Genomic DNA, 21,103 nt, shown 5'->3' with positions numbered 1-21,103 from the left:
TTATAAAAGAATCTTCTTTTAACCGAAAAATTCCATAAAAGAGGAAAGTGTCATGCCTTATAAGCCTTGCATACTGCAAGGCTTATCTTGGACATTACTTAACCCTTTGCATGCTGGGAAATTTGTCATCTGGTAAAATGTTGTCTGCTGAATTTCTAAAATTAGCATTTTCTTCTATTTTTTTTCAAAAACCACTATCACAATAGCAAACAGTTTGGATCAAGATCAGACGCCACCTTTTGTGGCATCTGATCTTGATCCAAACTGTTTGCAAAGGCCTTTAAAACTCGGTTCCAGCGCTATAAGGGTTAACGCACATGCATTAAGCCTAGTTTTCCCAGAGCGGTGCTTTAATGTTAACTGTGTTTTAGGATCCACATTGCATACAACTAGACTCGTTCATGAGTTTGCTGTCGCATTTCAGGCCAAAACTCAGTAAGCCAAAAAAAATAATTTAATCCGATTACTGTGCATGCTTTGCCAAAATATACAGCCAGTAAATGACATTTCCTTTATTTCAGCATTTAAGTGTGGTGATACTGATAAGATATCTAACATATTTGGCGTAAGAATGGGTATCTTTTAAAGTGCTGATGTTTAATTCAGTCAATGTTTTTCAATAGGTATTTATTTAATAGTCTAAATGTGTGTCTTCAGAATTGTATATGTCTACAAAAAGAATAAACAACCTAGCTTCGTCACAAAATGTCATACTATATTTAAATTTTCCAATTTTGTACGAACTTAGCTTATGGTAAATATGTAAGCAAAATCAGGTATTGCATATTAAACGATTTATATCTTTCAATTTAACTTTTGATATCTTTCTGATAACCTATTTTGCAGAAAGAATAGAGGGCTATCTAATGTTTAAAGCATTAAATAAACAAAAGAATGGAAAACTCAGTCTACAAGAGTTCTACAAGATCTTCAACATTTGTGATTTAGCATGGAAGGTACAAATGATTGCTGTAAATAATTTTTATGTCCCCCACTATAGTAGTGGGGGACATATTGTTTTTGCCCTGTCTGTCTGTTGGTCTGTTGGTCTGTCTGTCTGTTTGCGCCAACTTTAACATTTTGCAATAACTTTTGCTATATTGAAGATAGCAACTTCATATTTGGCATGCATGTGTATCTCATGAAGCTGCACATTTTGAGTGGTGAAAGGTCAAGGTCAAGGTCATCCTTCAAGGTCAGAGGTCAAATATATGTGGCCAAAATCGCTCATTTTATGAATACTTTTGCAATATTGAAGATAGCAACTTCATATTTGGCATGCATGTGCATCTCATGGAGCTGCTCATTTTGAGTGGTGAAAGGTCAAGGTCAAGGTCATCCTTCAAGGTCAGAGGTCAAATATATGTGGCCCAAATCGCTTATTTTATGAATGCTTTTGCAATATTGAAGAAAGCAACTTGATATTTGGCATGCATGTGTATCTCATGGAGCTGCACATTTTGAGTGGTGAAAGGTCAAGGTCAAGGTCATCCTTCACAAGGTCAAGGTCATCCTACAATGTCAAACATCATATAGGGGGACATTGTGTTTCACAAACACATCTTGTTTGTTGTTGATATCTGTATGTATGTATGTTTGTTTTTCTTTTGACCTTGCAGTCAACAATAACCCATGAAAGTGCAAGCACTTATTTTTAATGGGGTCCTTTTGTTTGTTTTATGCTGAAAAGACAGCAATGAGAAGAGACAGTAATGAGATACAAGGAATCCGGGTGCGATACCCTAGCTCTTTGCGAATAGATCCCTTGATTCTTTTACGTGCTCAGTGTAAAGCACCAATACACGCAAGAATTACCTGGGTTTCATACCAGTATATCTCTAGTGTGGTGGGAAATACTTGAAGCATTTCTGAAATTTCCAGAACCCCGGCCTGGAATTGATCCCACGACCTCTGGAATGGTAGACCAGAGTGTTACTACTCGACCACCGCACCACAAATATCTACAGTAACACATTATTAATAGGCTGATTTACACCATAATTTACTTTTATTTCACTTTTGTGCCTAGCGTCTAGAAAAAAGGCCTTGGCAAACAACGTAGACCCAGATGAGACGCCACATGATGCGGCGTCTCATCAGGGTCTGCGCTGTTTGCTTAAAAGAATTTCTTAAAGAAATAATCTAAATATAGAAATAAGTAAAATAAATATCCATAATTTTGAAAATAAATTGATCCAAATTAGAAGGTCAAGGATGGGAGAGTCCACTCAGCATAAATGGGTTAATCGATGCTGGAGATGACCAATCATGGGTTTATATTTGTACTGGTAAATAAAGGCACATGGTTGGATAATCAAATCAGATTACAGTACAGAAACAACTAGTGTGGCTATACATTTATGTCTACTTGTTATTAATATAATTAGACTGACATGCACTTGCATGTATGCTGGAAACATGTTATGCAATCAGCTCTTATTAATTATATTGTGGTTATCTCCGCAGTCTGTCCGTCGGTCCGTCTGTCCTGGCCACTATCTTCTCCTAGACTATTAGCACAAGAACCTTGAAACTTACACACATGGTAGCTATGAGCATATGTGCGACGGTGCACTATAATTTATAATTTTGATCTGACCCCTGGGTCAAAAGTTATGGGGGTTGAGGTGGGGCAGAGTCAGACATTTTCACTCATTTTACTAACAACATGCTGCATAACTTTTGACCCAGGGGTCAGATCAATATTCCAAATAGTGCACTGTCGCACATATGCTCATAGCTACCATATGTGTAAGTTTCAAGGTTCTAGTGCTAATAGTGCAGGAGGAGATAGTGGCCAATATGGGTTGGGGTGGGGCTGGGTCAAAGATTTTCACTCATTTTCTTTTAGGTTATTTTACATTAACTTTCTTCATTTCTACACCGATTTACTTCAAATTGATACTGAACATCTCTTATGACAATACGATCAATCTCAACTTTGCATGGCTCCATAACCAACCCTCGGGCGCCCCGCCCACATAGACCACGCCCACCCAAAATTTTGTTTGCGGCATGGGGATACGCGTCGGCCGAGGCCGCGCCATTTCTAGTTAATAATGGTTTTGTCATAATCAATTTTTAGGCAAAACCCACTATGTACATTTCACTCAATTTGAAAGCTAGGCCATTTTTTAGGTTATATTGACATTTTTTGGTGTATGCTTTTCAGCCAAAAAGTATGGTGGATAAACTATGGTCAGCCGATTTCTGCCCACCGTTTAACGCATATTTCGAGAGTAAGTGGTGAAGCATTCTATAATTATGAATCTTAGACAAAACATTTTTTATTGAAATAAAATGTTCTTGCATAAATAATCTGGAGAAATATAAACTGTTCAGTGTAATATGACAAATATGCGTCTAATAAAGAAGTGACAGTATGAAAAAATGTATTGTCTTTGGGGGATATCATGCTATTTCATTTTTTATCATGTAAATTCTTGTAAGAATGTTTTATCTCAATTAATATTCACATGATTATAATGCTGTTTTTATCTTATAATACAAGAGCTCAATGCATAAGGCAGGAATATTTTGAGATTGAGCACGGAAAGTGAAATTCTTCGAGATCCAAATTACTAAGATGTTGCAATGCATTTCTAAACAAAACTTCACTTCATTCTACTGTATATTTATATTTCAGATCTGAATAAGTTCATAACTTGGAAATGGTTTGATATATTTGTATGTAAGTATATGTTTAAAGTCACGTAAGAAAACATGAAGCATGGTGCATTAAAGAAATTAATTTTAAAAATCATACATGCATGAAACATGTACCTTAATTAACCCATTTATGCCTAGCGTCTCAAAAAAAGGCCTTGGCAAACAGCGTAGACCCAGATGAGACGCCGCATGATGCAGCGTCTCATCAGGGTCTGCGCTGTTTGCTAAAAGGAATTTCTGTAAGAAATATTCTAAATATAGAAATAAGTATACTAGACATCCCTTATTTGGAAATAAATTGATCCAATTTAGAAGGATGGGAGAGTCCACTAGGCAAAAATGGGTTAATATCCTTGCTGAAACAGTTTAATGCAATACCAATCATCACATTGCAAACTATCTCAGAGCTTTTTGAGCACAAGTTCTTATTAACTTGCATAATTATGATTTATTTGCTAACAACATACTCGTGGTGAGCTTCTGTGATGACCTTTCAGTCTTCTTTTGTGTGTCCTCAACATTTGCCTATAAACCTTCGCATATAGGTCACATTTATTGCCAAATCTTCATGAGACATGATATGACCAAGTTCAAAACTGGGTCAGGTTTAGTCAAAACTAGGTCACCGAGTCAAATTGATGACAAAGATTGTTATCACTCTAGAGGCCAAATTTGTTTGCGCAATCTTTGTGAAACTTGGTTAGAATATTTAGCCTTACGATATCTTGGCCAGGTTCTGCACTGGGTCACATGGGGTTAAATCTTTCAGTGCTTGAACCGAATTTTGAAGGCCACAAAATGTGGTGTCTCATCAGGATCCAACCTGTTTGCTATTCTGATAGTATTCTTTGAAAAAAAATCGAAGAAAATGCTAATTTTAGAAATTCAGCAGACGACATTTTAGCAGACAACAAATTTCCCAGCATACAAAGGGTTAAAAACAAGATCACTTGTAAAAATTACAGAAAAAGCTTGTGAACACTCTAGAGATAACATTTCTTGCCCAATCTTTTTGAAACTTTGTCAAAACATATGTCCCAAAGATGTCTTCATCAAGTTTGAAACTGGGTCAAGTGGGTTAAAAACCTAGGTCACAACTAAGGTCAAATTAAATAAAATGTTTATGAACACTTCACATTGAATTTGCCTAATCTTTATAAAACTTTGTCGGAACATTTATCCAAATAATATCTCGGCGAGTATTTAAAACTTGGTCATGGTGGGTCAACAAATAGGTCACTAGGGGGAATTATAGAAATAGCTTGTGAAGCTTTCTATAGAGGCCACATTTAATGTTTAATCTACATTACACTTGGTCAAACCATTAATCTAAATTGCATCTTGGCTGAGATAAAAAAAATCATATGGAGGTAAAAACACAAGGTCACATGGTCATATTGAAGAGAACACAATTATTCTAATAATTTCACTTCTGAGATATGTCGACTGTCCATTAAAAACATGGCCGCTATGAGGAGGGGCAGTATTCCTTATTTGGTTAAGGTAAAATCATTTGAATACTCTAGAAACCACATTTCAGAATCATGCATCATGAAACTTGCTTAGAACTTAAAATAAATTGTGTTGTTATTTATATCTGGTCTGATTTTCAAAATGATTGTTGCTTGTTCAAAGACATAGCTGCCAGGTGTTTGGGCATTTCTCCTCATAATTCTATTGTAAAATCTTATGAACACTACTTGCTCAGAACAGTTTAGTTCTTTAGGAATCTGAGGTGAGCCTTATGTGTTTGCCTTATTTCCTTTGGCCCTCTTGTTTAATGATTTAAGCAAACTAAGTTCTAAACCAGTATTGACTATCTTTGCCAACTACAAGTGTTTCTCTTTTATTTTGGTTATACAAGTTCTGTTTAATTCTTATGTATGACATATTTTTCACTCTAGATTATCTCAAAGATTTTGAAAACAAATTATTTTTTTTTATCATCTTTTGCATATCATTATTCTTCATATATATTTATCTTTCATATGATTTATATTTCAGACTTGATGATCTTTGCCAATTTTATCTCCATGCTTGCTGAGACTATTCAGGCGGACATGCAGGAAGGACCCAACAGTCGAAACAACTTCACAATTTCAAATGTCTCCATTGTTTTCAGTTGCTGTTAGTGGTATACTGAATTTTTTTTTATATCTGTATAACCATTTCTTGCATCTTTAATTAGTTCTCAGCATGGATTCTAAAATCAGACATCTTAAATTCTCATCGAGTGAAAGAACCAGGCTATCTTATAGGCTGTTTTTGCTTCCTTTTCTTCGATTGTTTTTGTTTTAGCTCAACTGAACATTAAGTGTTCAAGGTGAGCTATTTTGATTTCTTTTGTGCCTTGTCATGCGCTGTGCAATGTTTGTTTTCAAATTTAACAAATGTGGAAGCCACATGTGTGTCCAAAAACTAGGTAACTGGGTCAAATCTTAGAAAAATCATATAAACACTCTGAAAGCCACATATTTACTCAGTTTTAATGGATCTTGATCATTATGTTTATTTTGACAAAATAACTAGGCCAAATGCAGATCAGGGCCAAGTGGCTAACAAAATTAGGTCACCAGATCAATTTTGACAATTGTTGTAACTTGAACTCAGGTGAGCGCTTTAGGGACCTTGTGGCTCTCTTGGAATGTCTTTTCTTACACAAACATACCTGCTAGTCTTGTAAGTTAAAACAATCACTTAAAATAATTTTTAACTAATTGGAGGATTTAAAAAAAACACTATGATCTGTATTGTCTGTTTTAGAATATGTGTTGGGTGCACACAAAACATAATGTCATTCTTTATGTCAAAGATGAGAAGTTTATTGAAATAACTGCTCATATTTTTTTCTTTATTATGCATTGAAGGGTTTTTTAATAAGTTGCAAAATTGTTGACCTGTGTGACACAGTTTCAGTTGTGAAACAACCCCTTCTTTATTAATTGAATGCTTTCCAAATAATATTATGTAACATTATATATTTAGTGTTATATGAGACAGTGTGTCCGGCATAAGTACCACATAGCCTCTTTGCAGGGCATGCACTTGAGATCAAATGTCAGCAAACAACATTGGCTATCAAAGTGCTGCATCCTTGTGAAAACAGTTTGTGTGGGTAATCGACTTTAATGATAGCTTTAGAAAAAAATATTATCTTATATTACTATTATTATATATACTCATTTTCAGTATACACCTTAGAAGTCTTCCTCAAAGTAATGGGCAAAGGTCCTGTGAAATATTTTACAAACCCTTGGGACATGTAAGTTTACTCATATTTTAAATTTTGATTGTCTTTTTTTAATTATAAGTCTAGTAAGTGTTTTAATTTATCAAAATTTGAAAATGTGTTAAGTTTGTGTAGATTTTCTTAAATATACCTTCACTGTAATTTGTTTCATTTATAGCACAATACTATTATATTTAAAACATAGACATGCTTCAAAGGTCATTTATTTCACACATTTATGTGGAAATAATATTTAAAAACTTTGACAATGTTAAAGTTTGCCTGGTATGGTACAATTTGAGAATATATTGCAGAATGGGTACATTATCTAGCCCTTTGCATGCTGGGAAATTTGTCGTCTGCTAAAATGTCGTCCGCTGAATTTCTAAATTTAGCATTTTCTTCGATTTTTTTTATTTTCAAAGAATACTATCAGAAAAGCAAACAGTTAGGATCCTGATGAGACGCCATGTTCTGTGGTGTCTCATCTGGATCCAAACTGTTTGCAAAGGCCTTTAAAATTTGGTAACAGCACTGAAAAAGCTAGCTATAAATACAAATATTGGTGCCTGACATGAAATTAAGTTTTTCTCAGCCTTTTCTTAAAACCAGAATAGTGTTTTGATAAATGTAAAAAGATTTCAACCATTTCTAATTTGCTGTCTTTCATGTCCTGGGTATTTCAGATTTGACTTCCTGGTAACGATGGCAAGTTTGGCTGACATAATTGGTATGACTGTTGCAGACAGTTTCTACTTTATCATCATCTTACGACCATTTCGTTTGCTCAGGTATATTCTTTTAAAAAAAAGAGTGTTTATCAATAATATTGTAACACTGTTGAGCACTAGGGTCCAAATAGGGCCCAATTATTTAGCATATATATTTTTCTCCTAAACTCTTTCCTTTTTATTTGTTTACATCTTATAATTTGGGTTTTATATGTATAAAAGCTATCTTTTAATGCCATATTTTATGGCAAAGACTCTGGTCTAATTTTGATCTCTGGTGATTTCAATACCTGTACATTTTATGAATATCTCTTTCTTTATGATACTTAACTCGGGACGAATGTTCCTCAGTTTGTCCCCTCATCATGTGACACTTTTCAGGTTATTCAAGATCAAGAAGCGTTATAGAGATGTGCTGGGTACATTCTTCATGCTCATTAGAAGACTCTCTGGGTAGGTCTATGTGGCATATTGCAGAAATAATTTTCTTTTGCTTATTGGTTGGAGATCTAATTCCAAGGAATTAAAGTGTTAACTTGATTTTCTTAATAAACATGCATCCGAATTAGTTGTTTATGTATATTTAAAGAATGATAATTCAACGGGTTTGTTGTATATTTTATAATTGAAATGTGAGAGATAATTTACTATGCTGCACTCAAAATTAGGATTAGTTTTTGCAAATGCATACCTTAAAAAAAAATGAGGTTGTTCTTTGTATGTAGAAACTTTGGCCCAGTATCATGAACATTCTATTTATATTTTTATGCCCCCAGTAGGGTGGCATAAAGCAGTTAAACTGTCAGTCCGTCTGTCTGTCTGTCTGTCAGTCTGTGTGTCTGTCTGGAAACTATAACATTGGCCATTACTCTTGCAATATTGAAGATAGCAACTTGATATTTGGCATGCATGTGTGTACCTCATGGAGCTGCACATTTTTAGTGGTTAAAGGTCAAGGTCATCCTTCAAGGTCAAAGGTCAAAAAACAAAATCCAAGGGAAGTAAAAAGCTTTAAAAGGAGATAACTTCTATACCTGCCAAATGATAAATATAAATTTTAGTTCAAAGCGGCGCAGTAGGGGGCATTGTGTTTCTGACAAACACATCTCTTGTTTTTCTCAGCTCAGAAAGATGAAATTTGGGTTTTCACTCAGCTGAGTATTGAGAATGTTGGTCAGCTCACGAAAAATCTAAATTCTCAGCTATAAGAATATGCATATATTCCTCCTTAAACTCAGGGCTGAGTCGGACTCAAAACTCAAAAGGGCTTTTGTGAACACTTAATTGAGCATTATGGTCATTCAAACTTATCTAAAAAATTGAGGGAAAACTCAAGTTGAGCCAGAATATTCACTTTAGTATATTCAGGATACTAGGCCTTGGGCAAATTGTGTTGGAATGTTTGTTTTATTTTACATTTACATACAACACAAATTCAAGTGTAAAACATGTTCTGCAACAATATTTATTAAATCATGTTCTGTTTCCCCATCTTCAGCCTGGCGGTGTTGATCATTTGCTACTATTATTTCTTCGCCATCATCGCCATGGAGATGTTCAGGAACTCTGATCTCACCAACTGCTGCAAGTAGGTCATTATTTCAGTGCAGTAGACAGTATGATACAGTTATAGTGTGCTAATTATACCCCCACAAACGAAGTTTAGGGGGGTATATAGGAGTGAGCTTGACTGTCGGTCTGTCTGTCTGTCGGTCAGTATTAAGTGTCCGCTCTCTAATTCGAGTTCTTTTCATCCGATCTTCACCAGTCAGAAGTTGTATCTAGATGATGTCTAGGTCAAGTTCAAATATGGGTCATGCTGGGTCAAAAACTAGGTCACAGGGTCACTTAGTGCGTATTCTGTGTTAATTCGGCGTGTGGGGGTATTCGTCACCTGATTGACAAAGCTCTAGTTTTCACTATTCAAGGGGCCTGACCTAATTCATGAAGGACTGCAATAACCAAAGTGTGAGAGCGCAAAAAATGATTCACCAATGTTGATGGATTCTTAAAAAAAGTTGTCCAAAAAAATATTTCTTCCATTCTGTAATTTTTAGTAAGTTAACCAAGGTTGTTGGTCTCTGGTTTGAAAGCAAATTGATAAAGTTCTATACATGTATTACCGCCGTCTGTGAAAACCGGGTTAAATACATATGCGTAAAGTTTCCTCCCAGATTAGCCTCTGCAGTTGTGCACAGGCTATTCTGGGGGGACACTTTCCCCTTTTATCGAATTTTTCATGCAAAGGAAGTCTTTTCTCATGGAAATCCCAGTCTTAACGGAACAGGTTGTCCCTGATTAGACTGTGTGGACTGCACAGGCTAATCTGGGACAATACTTTATGCACATACATAATGCCCAGTTTTCCCAGAGCGCTGCAAATATAAACCCATAAATAGTCAGCTCATTGCCTGATTGACAAGTTTCTGCTGATCAGTTCCTGTATTGTGCATGGTCTCGTACCAGGAACACAAGCGTGGAGCTGAACTATCAACGCAGCAATACCTCTCAAGGGTTCTACTACTTAAACAACTTCAACAACATCTTTCTATCTGGTGGTGAGTAGTGAATGTAGGCATTTTTCAGCTATGTGTTCTGAGAAAACTGAGCATAATGCTTGTGCGTCAATGGTCATCCAAGATTAGCCTGTGCAGTCCGCACAGGCTAATCAGAGACGACAATTTCCGATTTTATGGATTTTTTTCATGAAAATGATGTCTCTTCTTAGTGAAAATCCAGTAAAGGTGGATAGAGTCATCTTTACGCACATGCATTATGCCCAGTTTTCTCAGAACGAGACACTTATTATGCCCATGCTCAAAAGAAGATGATTTATAGGAGTGGTCTTAGTCTGTCTGTAACATTTCTTGACCCCATTTGTGTTTCTCAGTCATGTTTGATTTATGTTTCACTGTCAGTCAGTTCATTTATTATACGGACTAAGTTCTGAAGCTGGGCTAAAGAAGCACTAATTTTTATCTATCTATCTATCTATCTATCTATCTATCTATCTATCTATCTATCTATCTATCTATCTATCTATCTATCTATCTATCTATCTATCTATCTATCTATCTATCTATCTATCTATCTATATATATATATATATATATATATATATTAGGGATGCAAGAGGTTACACAAATGATTAACCGGTTAACCTTTTTCCGTAACTTGTTATTAACCGGTTAATCGAAACGCCTAAAGTAGTTAAAATCATTTAGAGTACGTAAAATATGTCATACCGCTATGTAGAAACAAAAGTAATTTCAAATTTGAAATCGCTTGCATTGATAACAATCCAGTTTCGTAATAAAATGAATTATAAAAAATATTTTAATAATTTTGTAAATATATGCTATATATTTTATTTAGTTTTTTCTGCGTAAATGCATAAGAGTTAAAAATTAAAGAACTACACAATGTTCATTTTCACGTGTTATTATCTTATTTTTGGTTTGGCCGCTTATATTACCTTCGCGCCGTATCGCTCACAAAAATGGTGTGTGTCTTTGTTCATTCTGCTATAATTTTTGAAACTCAAATTGGCTTAATATAGAAATGGTTTTCCCTTTCAATTCGATGTAAAGTGGGTCATGTGTGTTCAACGAATCCACATCTATTCTTATTCGCTAATTGCATATTTTGTTGCTTGCATTTTAGCGTTTGTAGCCGAAGTAGTATCGTTTGATTTTCATTATACAATAAAAAAATGTGCGTAAAATAAAGGACACACATAAAATTAATTTTGAACGAAATGTAAGTTGAATATTTAATATAATCAGTACATTTATGTTATAGCGTAGTAACTAAGTATTATGATCTCAAAACTGATAGTTACGTATGTTTGTTGACGTACCATAGCGCGCACATTTTACAAGCAATTACACAAATACTAAATTTAACGGGTTTATTAATTTTTAATATTTTTAATTGATGTTTAATTATTTGAAGAGTTAATGATTTGCTTTCTTAAATAGAACTTGCATCGGACGGTAATGGTGGAATCATTGGACGTAAATTATCATAATGATATTAATTTTTGATAAAGAAAAACGACATTAACTCGTCAAGATTTAAACTATGAATTCAATTCGTGATACAATTGTTACTTATAAACACGGTATTTTCGCGAGCAATCAGTGTTGGATATTGGTTAACAAAACATCAAAATAAGCCGTCCAATTATCTCAACTGTTTTTTATCGCGAGTTCAATAAACGTGTCAATTACAACTTCGCTATAAGCTCCCACTCACCGCAGTTCGCTAGTTAAATTTTAGCGAGTCAAAAGACCAGTAGTGTCAGTTATCAAAACGCACCCCTTATTTGTTATCACAAAGGTATTGATTAATTGCTTGATTACTTTGACTGTTGACATGTTATTTATTACAGTCGATGGTGCGTCATGTTGTTTTAACTGGTCGCCCGCGCAAGTTGGCAGTATGTCACGCGAAAAATGTAAAATCGTACAAAATATTCACTGAAAAAAACATAATCATATATTTTTTCCAGGTTAACCTTTTCCCTAAAATGTAACCGGTTAACTGGACGTTTCGGTAGGTTAACCGGTTAACCTCTTGCATCCCTAATATATATATATATATATATATAAATATATATATATATATATATATATAGTGCATCTTTAGCCCAGCTTCAGAGCTCAGTCCGCATAATGAATGAACTATATATATATATATATATATCAATCCATGCGAAAGACAAAGAAATCTTTTGGACATGAGGTCCGATAACTTTTTAAATTTTCCGGACCTCACCAGATTTAACCGGACCACGTTCGTCTTTGACCAAACAATTGGAAATACCTTTTATAGAGTTTATTAGCTCACCTGAGCGATAGCTCGGGGTGAGCTATTGTGATCACTCAGCGTCCTGCGTCCGTCCGTCCGTCCGTCCGTCTGTCTGTCTGTAAACAATTTGTAAACATCTTCTTCTACTAAACCATTGAGCCAATTTCAACTAAATTTCATGTGGAGCATCCCTAGGTCATGGGACAAAAGAATTGTTAAAAAAAATTTGATCACATAACCAAGATGGCCGCCATGACCATATATGGTAAAAACCTTAAAAAATCTTCTTGTCAGAAACCGCTCATCAGATTTTCAAAAAATTTCACAGGGATGACCTTTGAGGGCTCCCCTGAAAAGTTGTTCAAAGAAATTTGATTCCTCAAAAAACATGGCCGCAGGAGCTCGTTGAACTTTGCATGTTTATTCGTTTTTGCCTATTTTGTGAAAACTTTCAAAAATCTTCCACATTTTTTGTCCGATCCTTTCCAAATTTGCACAGTGTCTTTATATCAATGAGGACACGAACCCTACAAAAATGAGCATTATTGGTCCATGAAGTACAGAATTACCTCCCCTTGAATTGAGAAAATGGTGTTTATGCAATAAAGTCCAAATTTTTCATCCAATTCTTTCCAAACTTGTAAGGATTTAGCATGGTTCAAACAAGGGAAACAACTACGGTTTATGCATGTTCTTTTTATTACAGATTTGCCTCCCTTTAATTCATTCAAAATCTCATTTTACAGCAGAGATTCCAAATCTGACCTGTAAATGAGCCCCATATTTACTGCCAGTGCTAGGTTACCTTTTCCCATTTGATCATTCTTAAGTATTGGTCTTGTAATGCTGCTACTGCTTCTGCTACTGCTACTACTACTACTACTACTACTACTTCTACTACTACTACTACTACTACTACTACTACTACTACTACTACTACTACTACTACTACTACTACTACTTCTACTACTACTACTAGTACCACCACCACCACCACCACGTCTACTATTACTTCTTCTACTACTACTGCCACTACTACTACTACTTTTACCACTACTACTACTACTACTACTACTACTACTACTACCACCACTACTACTACTACTACTACTACTACTACTACTACTACTACTACTACTACTAGTACTACTACTACTACTACTACTACTTCTACTACTACTACTACTACTACTACTTCTACTACTACTACTACTACTACTACTACTACTACTACTACAACTACTATTACTACAACTACTACTACTACTACTACTACTACTACTACTACTACTACTGATACTACACCACCACCACCACCACCACCACCACCACCACCACCATTCACAGTGACAAAAAACGTATTCACACAATGGGGGGCATGCATGTTTTACAAACAGCCCTTGTTTCTATGGGATTTTAACCACACCTGTTCATGTTTATCTCCGACACATATTTTTAGGTCACCTGTCATGAAGTGACACGGTGAGCTTATGTGATCGTGTGATGTCCGGCGTCCGTTGTGCATGCCTGCGTGTGTCCGTGCGTCCGTCCGTCAACAATTTGTTTGTGTAGACAGTAGAGGTCACAGTTTCCATCCAATCTTGATGAAATTTGGTCAAAATGTTTATCTTGATGAAATCCGGTTTGGGATTGTATTTGGGTCATCTGGGGTCAAAAACAAGGTCACTAGGTCAAAGAATAGAACAACCTTCTGTAGACAATAGAGGTCACAGTTTTCATCCAATCTTTATGAAATTTGGTCAGAATGTTTATCTTGATGAAATCTGGGTTGGGATTTTATTTGGGTCATCTGGGGTCAAAAACTAGGTCACTAGGTCAAATAATAGAAAAACCTTGTGTAGACATTAGAGATCACAGTTTTCATCCAACCTTTATGAAATTTGGTCAGAATTCTTGATGAAATCTGGGTGGGATTGTATTTGGGTCATCTGGGGTAAAAATCTAGGTCAAATAAATAGACAAACCTTGTGTTGACAATAGAGGTCACAGTTTTCATCCAATATTTATGAACTGTGGTCAGAATGTTTATCTTGATGAAATCTGGATTGGGATTGTATTTGGGTCATCTAGAGTCAGGAACTAGGTCACTAGGTCAAATCATAGAAAAACATTGTGTAGACAATAGAGGTCATAGTTTATATCTGATCTTAATGAGTCAGGTGAGCGATTCAGGGCCATCATGGCCCTCTTGTTTTTATTATTATGACATTCACTATGGTTACCAGTTCAAAATACAAAAAAAATAACATCTTAATTAAAACCTGTTCTATGAAAACAGCTTTCTGATTTTATTTATACATTTCAAGTAATTTTAAACCACAATATAAAACACTAGTAATCTCGGAGGGAGTAATCACTTGCTGATCAAGATGGTGACGTCCCTGTTGAAATAGGTATTTTCCACAGTTGTATACCCTTTTTAACTTTGTTTAATTTTTAAATGCGGCTCGCTTTCCAGTCATATCAATATCAGAAAGTGATTGGCGTTTAATTCGTTTTAATATTCGCTTTGAATCTCGACTTTAATCACTACAATTTTCGGAGCGGGATCTATATTATGTCATCCTGGTTGGTAAAATCCCTTTTATATTTAAGTGAAATAATCTATCAAAGTTAAATTAACATAAGCCAGTCTGTATTTTTTTTGTTGGACACGAGGTCCAAAAGTCCCGAAGATATTTTCGGACCTCGGTGATTTTTATTGGATATGTCCAAGGTCCGAGGTCTTTTGCATGGGTTGATGTATATATATTGTGTGTTTATTTTCATCGAAGTGAAGATTATAAGTCTGTATTCACTAAGTATATGTTTCTTCTTTTATTGTCTCTTGCAGTTACATTATTTACGTTGACAGCGGAGAACAACTGGAATATAAATATGGTGAGTTATTTATGGTTTTTTTTATGGTGATTTGATGATATTTAATAAAACCATGTTTATTCAAATCATGAAATACCTGATATGAAGTTACACATTATATACCAGGTAGTTGTTATACCCCCGCAAACAAAAGTTTGAAACCGGGAATATGAAAGTCACTTTGCAGTTGATTTAAAATACAGAGTACACTGGAAAAAGATGTTGTACGTTATGAATTACAAGAAAAAAAACTACATTTTTTTGACATAAATTGCATTGTGTTCCATATTATTTGCATTGTGTGTTTTTTAGGAGGGCTATGCCCATAGTTACAGTGAATGGACGCGAATCTACTTCATGACATTCTACCTTGTGATGATGGTGCGTACTTTTAATTATGCTGAAATACCATATTAGTTCTAGTTCAGACATTTTAATATAACTGCTGTTTCAAATATCCATGTAGTCACATAAAAAAGGTGATTGTTATTTTTTAATTCACTCACTCAATTTTGGTGCATGTTGTTTCCATGAACCAAAGGGGTGGTCTGAAAACGAAAATCATTTTTAGCCGGATTTTTTTCGAAAAAATCTCGGCTTATAGATTGATGTTGTCGGGCGGGCGGGCGGGGGTGGCGGCGTGCTCGAAAATGTTAAAGTTCTTATTTCATGGTATAACTTTGGTATGCTTGGACCTAGAGTCTTCAAACTTGACATGAAGGTTGGCCAGGATTAACAGATGACCACTGGTCATTTCAAGGTCATTCATTTGAAGGTCAAGGTCACTGTGACCTTCAATATAAAAAATGTTAAAGTTGTTATAACTTTGGTATGCTTGGACCTAGAGTCTTGAAACTTGACATGAAGGTTGGCCATAACTAGTTAGTAACCACTGGACATTTCAAGGTCATTCATTTGAAGGTCAAGGTCACTGTGACCTTGAATGTAAAAATGTTAAAGTTGTTATAACTTTGGTATGCTTGGACCTAGAGTCTTGAAACTTGACATGAAGGTTGGCCAGAACTAGTAAGTAACCACTGGACATTTCAAGGTCATTCATTTGAAGGTCAAGGTCACTGTGACCTTGAATGTAAAAATGTTAAAGTTCTTATTTCATGTTATAACTTTGGTATGCTTGTACCTAGAGTCTTCAAACTTGAAATAAAGATTGGCCAGTACTAGAAGATGACCACTGGTCATTTCAATGTCATTCATTTGAAGGTCAAGGTCACTGTGACCTTAAATGTTAAAATGTTAAAATTGTTATAACTTTGGTATGCTTGGACATAGAGTCTTCAAACTTGACATGAAGGTTTGCAAGCACACTTAGATGACCACTGGTCATTTCAAGGTCATTCATTCTAAGGTCAAGGTCACTGTGACCTTGAATGTAAAAATGTTAAAGTTCTTATAACTTTGGTAGGTAAAAATGTTAAAGTTCTTATTCCATGTTATAACTTTGGTATGCTTGTACCTAGAGTCTTCAAACTTGACATAAAGGTTGGCCAGTACTAGAAGATCACCACTGCTCATTTCAATGTCATTCATTTGAAGGTCAAGGTCACTGTGACCTTCAATGTTAAAATGTTAAAATTGTTATAACTTTGGTATGCTTGGACCTAGAATCTCAAACTTGACGTAAAGGTTTGCAAGCACACTTAGATGACCACTGGTCATTTCAAGGTCATTCATTTCAATGTCATTCATCTAAGTTTATTTTCTTACATTTGATAATGAAATTGATGGAAACTTCAAACAATATGTTACTAATTTGCTAATAAAAAAATTGAGATCAAACTTTCCTAATTGTCAATTCAAGTTCATATTTGTGACCTTAAATGTTATTGTTGTTCATGTATATGCATGCATTCAAAACATAACACAAGGTTTGCTCATGCCTTGAAAAGTACTTACATTTCATTTTGACCTTTGAACAATATTTCAGTAATTTAAGTATTGCATTGACAAAAACACGAAAGGTACTTTCCTGTCATTTAAATAAAAAATCCGGCTTCAATGCGGTCATCTCCGACCGCGGAACTCTTGTTTTATTATATGACTGACACATGTTCCACAGATTGCATTATGCATATTTTTTGCAGAACGTCTAGTTTAGTTGTCAGTATTCATGGATGAGAGGTAATAGGTTTTCAATCTTTCAATAGGAAGGTTGTTTTTTAACACTTGAAAAACATTTACTGGTATTTAGTTTTGCTGTACACCAAATACTTATTTCATTATAAAAGTAAATTGCATGCCAAGTTAGTAAGGTGCTGTTCACATGCCTTATACATTCCAAAATTGAGCGAAATAGTTAACCCTTTCAGCGCTGAAACCGAATTTTGAAGGCCTTTGCAAACAGTTTGGATCCAGATGAGACGCCACAAAACGTGGCGTCTCATCTGGATCCAAACTGCTATTCTGATAGTGGTCTTTGACAAAAAGTGAAGAAAATGATGATTTTAGAAATTCAGCAGACGAAATTTTAGCAGACGACAAATATCCCAGCATGCAAAGGGTTAAAACTTTCTGCTTTTCAGGTGGTCATGGATATTGTCGTGGCATTCGTATTGGAAGTGTTCATGTTTAGAATTGAGTACAGAAGGACAATGCACCTGGAAAATATTGATGGTGTGCATAGAATTGACATGTTTATATTAAAAACAGCATCTCCTGTTTAAAGAAATGCACAATACAAGATCAATGATGGTGGACAAAATTAAAGACTTGTCTTTTTTGTTTATATGAATATTGTTTTCTACTCCTTATATTGCTTAAGAGTGGCTGAACATATTCATGATCTGAAACGTAATTGTACACACATTTAGATCAATTGTTTTGACAATTAGTCATTCAAATTTACACAAACTTAGGTGAGCGCTTTAGTCCATCATTGCCCTTTTTAGCTCATTTATTTGTTGAAGAAAAAAAAATCTATTGTCATCACCTGAGCATCTGCTTCGGCGTCCATTTAAGTTTTGTATCTTGGTCCACTTTTCTCATAAAGTATCAAAGCTATTGCATTCAAACATGTCACACTTACGGTACTTACTATCATGAGGGGACTGAGCAGGCAAAGTATGATAACTCTGGCTGGCATTTTGAAAGAATTATGTGCCCTTTATAAACTTAGAAAATTTGAAAATTTGGTTACGTTTTGTGTTTAGGTCCACTTTATTCCTAAAGTACATAAGCTATTGCTTTCATACTTGCAACACTTAATTACTAACTATCAGAAGGGGACTGTGCAGGCAAAGTTATGTAACTCTGACTGGCATTTTGACAGAATTATGTCCCCTTTTATACTTAGAAAATTGAAAATTTGGTCAAGTTTTTTGTTTAGGTCCACTTTATTCCTAAAGTATCAAAGCTTTTGCTTTCATACTTGCAACACTTACTAACTATCATACGGGGACTGTGCAGGCAAAGTCATGTAACTCTGACTGGCATTTTCACAGAATTATGGCCCCTTTTATACTCAGAAAATTGAAAATTTGGATAAGTTTTGTGTTTAGGTCCACTTTATTCCTTAAGTATCAAAGCTTTTGCTTTCATACTTGTAACACTTACTAACTATCATAAGGGGACTATGCAGGCAAAGTTTTGTAACTCTGACTGGCATTTTGACAGAATTATGTCCCCTTTTATACTTAGAAAATTGAAAATTTGGTTAAGTTTTGTGTTTTGGTCCACTTTACTCCTGAAGTATCATAGCTATTTTATTTATTTTTTAATTTATAGCATTTATCCACCTCCATACATTAAAAAAAATTGTTAGTTTACATGTTAATTTTTTTGTATACAAAAGAGTTCTTTTAACAATTCAAATTTGTTGATACAATAGAGGTAAATAAAATCAATGCATTCCATTATATTTTTACACATTCATACAGTTCACACACACACATACACATACAAAAATGCCATGTTATGATAAAAAAAAAGAAAAATGTTTGGACTTCAGAAAATTATAAACTTTAATCGAATGTGTGGACAATTATACACATAAATCATACTATCATGTTATTAAATATATTAAGCAAACAACACAATTTACGATAATACTATTCTATTGATCTACAAAAAGTTTTACAATTAACCAGTTGAGTAGTTCCTTTTCTATATATTTTGTATTAGATTGGATTTCCAATCCTTTGCTAAGATAATTATTCAACCTTATTATTGAAGGTCATAGATTCTTTCTCTTGCATACAAATATATACTTTTTAATTTCTAGGATGAGAATATTAATATCAGTCATGTTAATACTTTTACACCCATACAACATTGTTTGACATGAAATCTCAGTACATTTTTGCACATTATGTGATCTTAAAAATTCTACAACATAATTTACAATTCTCTTTGTAAAAATGCAGTCCAAGAATATATGTAATAGGGTTTCTTCATTTTCCTTACAGAAGGAACATAAATTGTCATGAAAAATGTTCATTTTAAATAACAAAGATTGGGTTCCTAAGATTCTGTGAACAATTTTTGTCTGGAACCACTGAGTGTATGTGTCTCTAGATATAATAAAAACAAGTGCATGAACTTTTGTCCATTCAACGTTATTAAAACGCGTATTCCATTTTTAATGGCAAGTGGGTATATCTGTATTATAGTTAAAACATGTTCACACAAGTTTGTTTTGATTGCACCTAACTACTATGTTATTCATGGAAAATGATATAAATGCACAATGTATATTTGGCTTTTTTATAAATGGAATTCTGGATAATCTGATAAATGCCCTTACAGTTCTGATTAAACCTTCATAAAATTGTAAAACCAATGAGATTTTCTATTACAGATGGTTTAATAAATTCTCCAGGAGTGCACAATATATCTCTTACATATCTAATTCCCCTATCATACATATTTGTATTATATATAATATTCATTATTATTCATACCTATCTTAAAATTGTGGTTATAAAATAAAGGCATGTCAAGGATATCTTTACACTTACTGACATTTTGTTTATTAATATACTCAATGTAACATGTAAGGACATCTCTCCAAAAACTATTTTTTAAAGGTATCATAATTTTTTCTATATATTTTTTTCCTAAATTAAACATTTTCTTCACATCGAAAATAGAATATACTAGTTGGAAACTTTTTCCATCACTTACATTTTTTTCCTTTACCATGTCATTTTCATAGTTTTTTGAAAAGCATATATATCAGTCATGGCAACTCCTCCATCTTCATATGATTTAATAGCAATAGTTTGTTTAATTTTTTCTGGTCCATCCCATACAAAATTCAAAAACAGGCTATTTATTTGTTTAAGAAAATTCTCCAGGACTTGGAAGATCTATAAACAGGTGTGTAAAAAGGGGAAGTACATGTAGTAGTGATTTAACGACAGTTATCTTTCCTAGGGGTGTTAAAGTTCTTCTTTTCCCAAAATTTATGATATTTTGCAGCTTTTCAAGTTTACTTGAGAAGTTTATTTCTATCATTTTTTTAAATCAACATCAAATAATATTCCTAAAGTTTGTTGTGCCCCAGACTAGTTTATATTTAGTTTTTATTTATTGTATGCTATTCTTTTTGGAGCCAATCCATATAAGATTTGTTCTGTCATAATTATACCCCCACAAACGAAGTTTAGGGGGGTATATAGGAGTGCGCTTGTCTGTCTGCCTGTCGGTCAGTCGGTCAGTATTAAGTGTCCGCTTTCTGATTATACCCCCACAAACGAAGTTTAGGGGGGTATATAGGAGTGAGCTTGTCTGTCAGTCTGTCTGTCGGTCGGTCTGTATTAAGTGT

General features: G+C 34.4%; 1 protein-coding gene across 3 annotated transcripts in view; it reads left to right on the top strand.

Annotated features, from left to right (window-relative positions):
- Positions 1 to 21,103, top strand: part of LOC127844400 (two pore calcium channel protein 1-like) — a 52,029-nt gene that overhangs the window by 18,913 nt on the left and 12,013 nt on the right. For 2 of the 3 annotated variants that reach the window (XM_052374542.1, XM_052374545.1), the window contains 13 exons: positions 372 to 435; positions 847 to 956; positions 3,173 to 3,239; positions 3,647 to 3,691; positions 5,674 to 5,796; positions 6,859 to 6,931; positions 7,585 to 7,689; positions 8,011 to 8,082; positions 9,128 to 9,217; positions 10,096 to 10,187; positions 15,296 to 15,342; positions 15,634 to 15,702; positions 17,862 to 17,952. In XM_052374542.1, coding sequence (XP_052230502.1) covers positions 372 to 435; positions 847 to 956; positions 3,173 to 3,239; positions 3,647 to 3,691; positions 5,674 to 5,796; positions 6,859 to 6,931; positions 7,585 to 7,689; positions 8,011 to 8,082; positions 9,128 to 9,217; positions 10,096 to 10,187; positions 15,296 to 15,342; positions 15,634 to 15,702; positions 17,862 to 17,952 — 1,048 coding nt within the window. The remainder of the gene's footprint in view (positions 1 to 371; positions 436 to 846; positions 957 to 3,172; positions 3,240 to 3,646; positions 3,692 to 5,673; positions 5,797 to 6,858; positions 6,932 to 7,584; positions 7,690 to 8,010; positions 8,083 to 9,127; positions 9,218 to 10,095; positions 10,188 to 15,295; positions 15,343 to 15,633; positions 15,703 to 17,861; positions 17,953 to 21,103) is intronic. The other variant, XM_052374543.1, reaches the window with a different exon arrangement.

This window comes from Dreissena polymorpha, chromosome 9 (genome assembly GCF_020536995.1).
Source record: "Dreissena polymorpha isolate Duluth1 chromosome 9, UMN_Dpol_1.0, whole genome shotgun sequence".
In the NCBI taxonomy this organism is placed as follows: Eukaryota; Metazoa; Mollusca; class Bivalvia; order Myida; family Dreissenidae; genus Dreissena; species Dreissena polymorpha.
The sequence above is the reverse complement of the archived record's forward strand: the minus strand, read 5'-3'. Positions and strand labels throughout refer to the sequence as shown.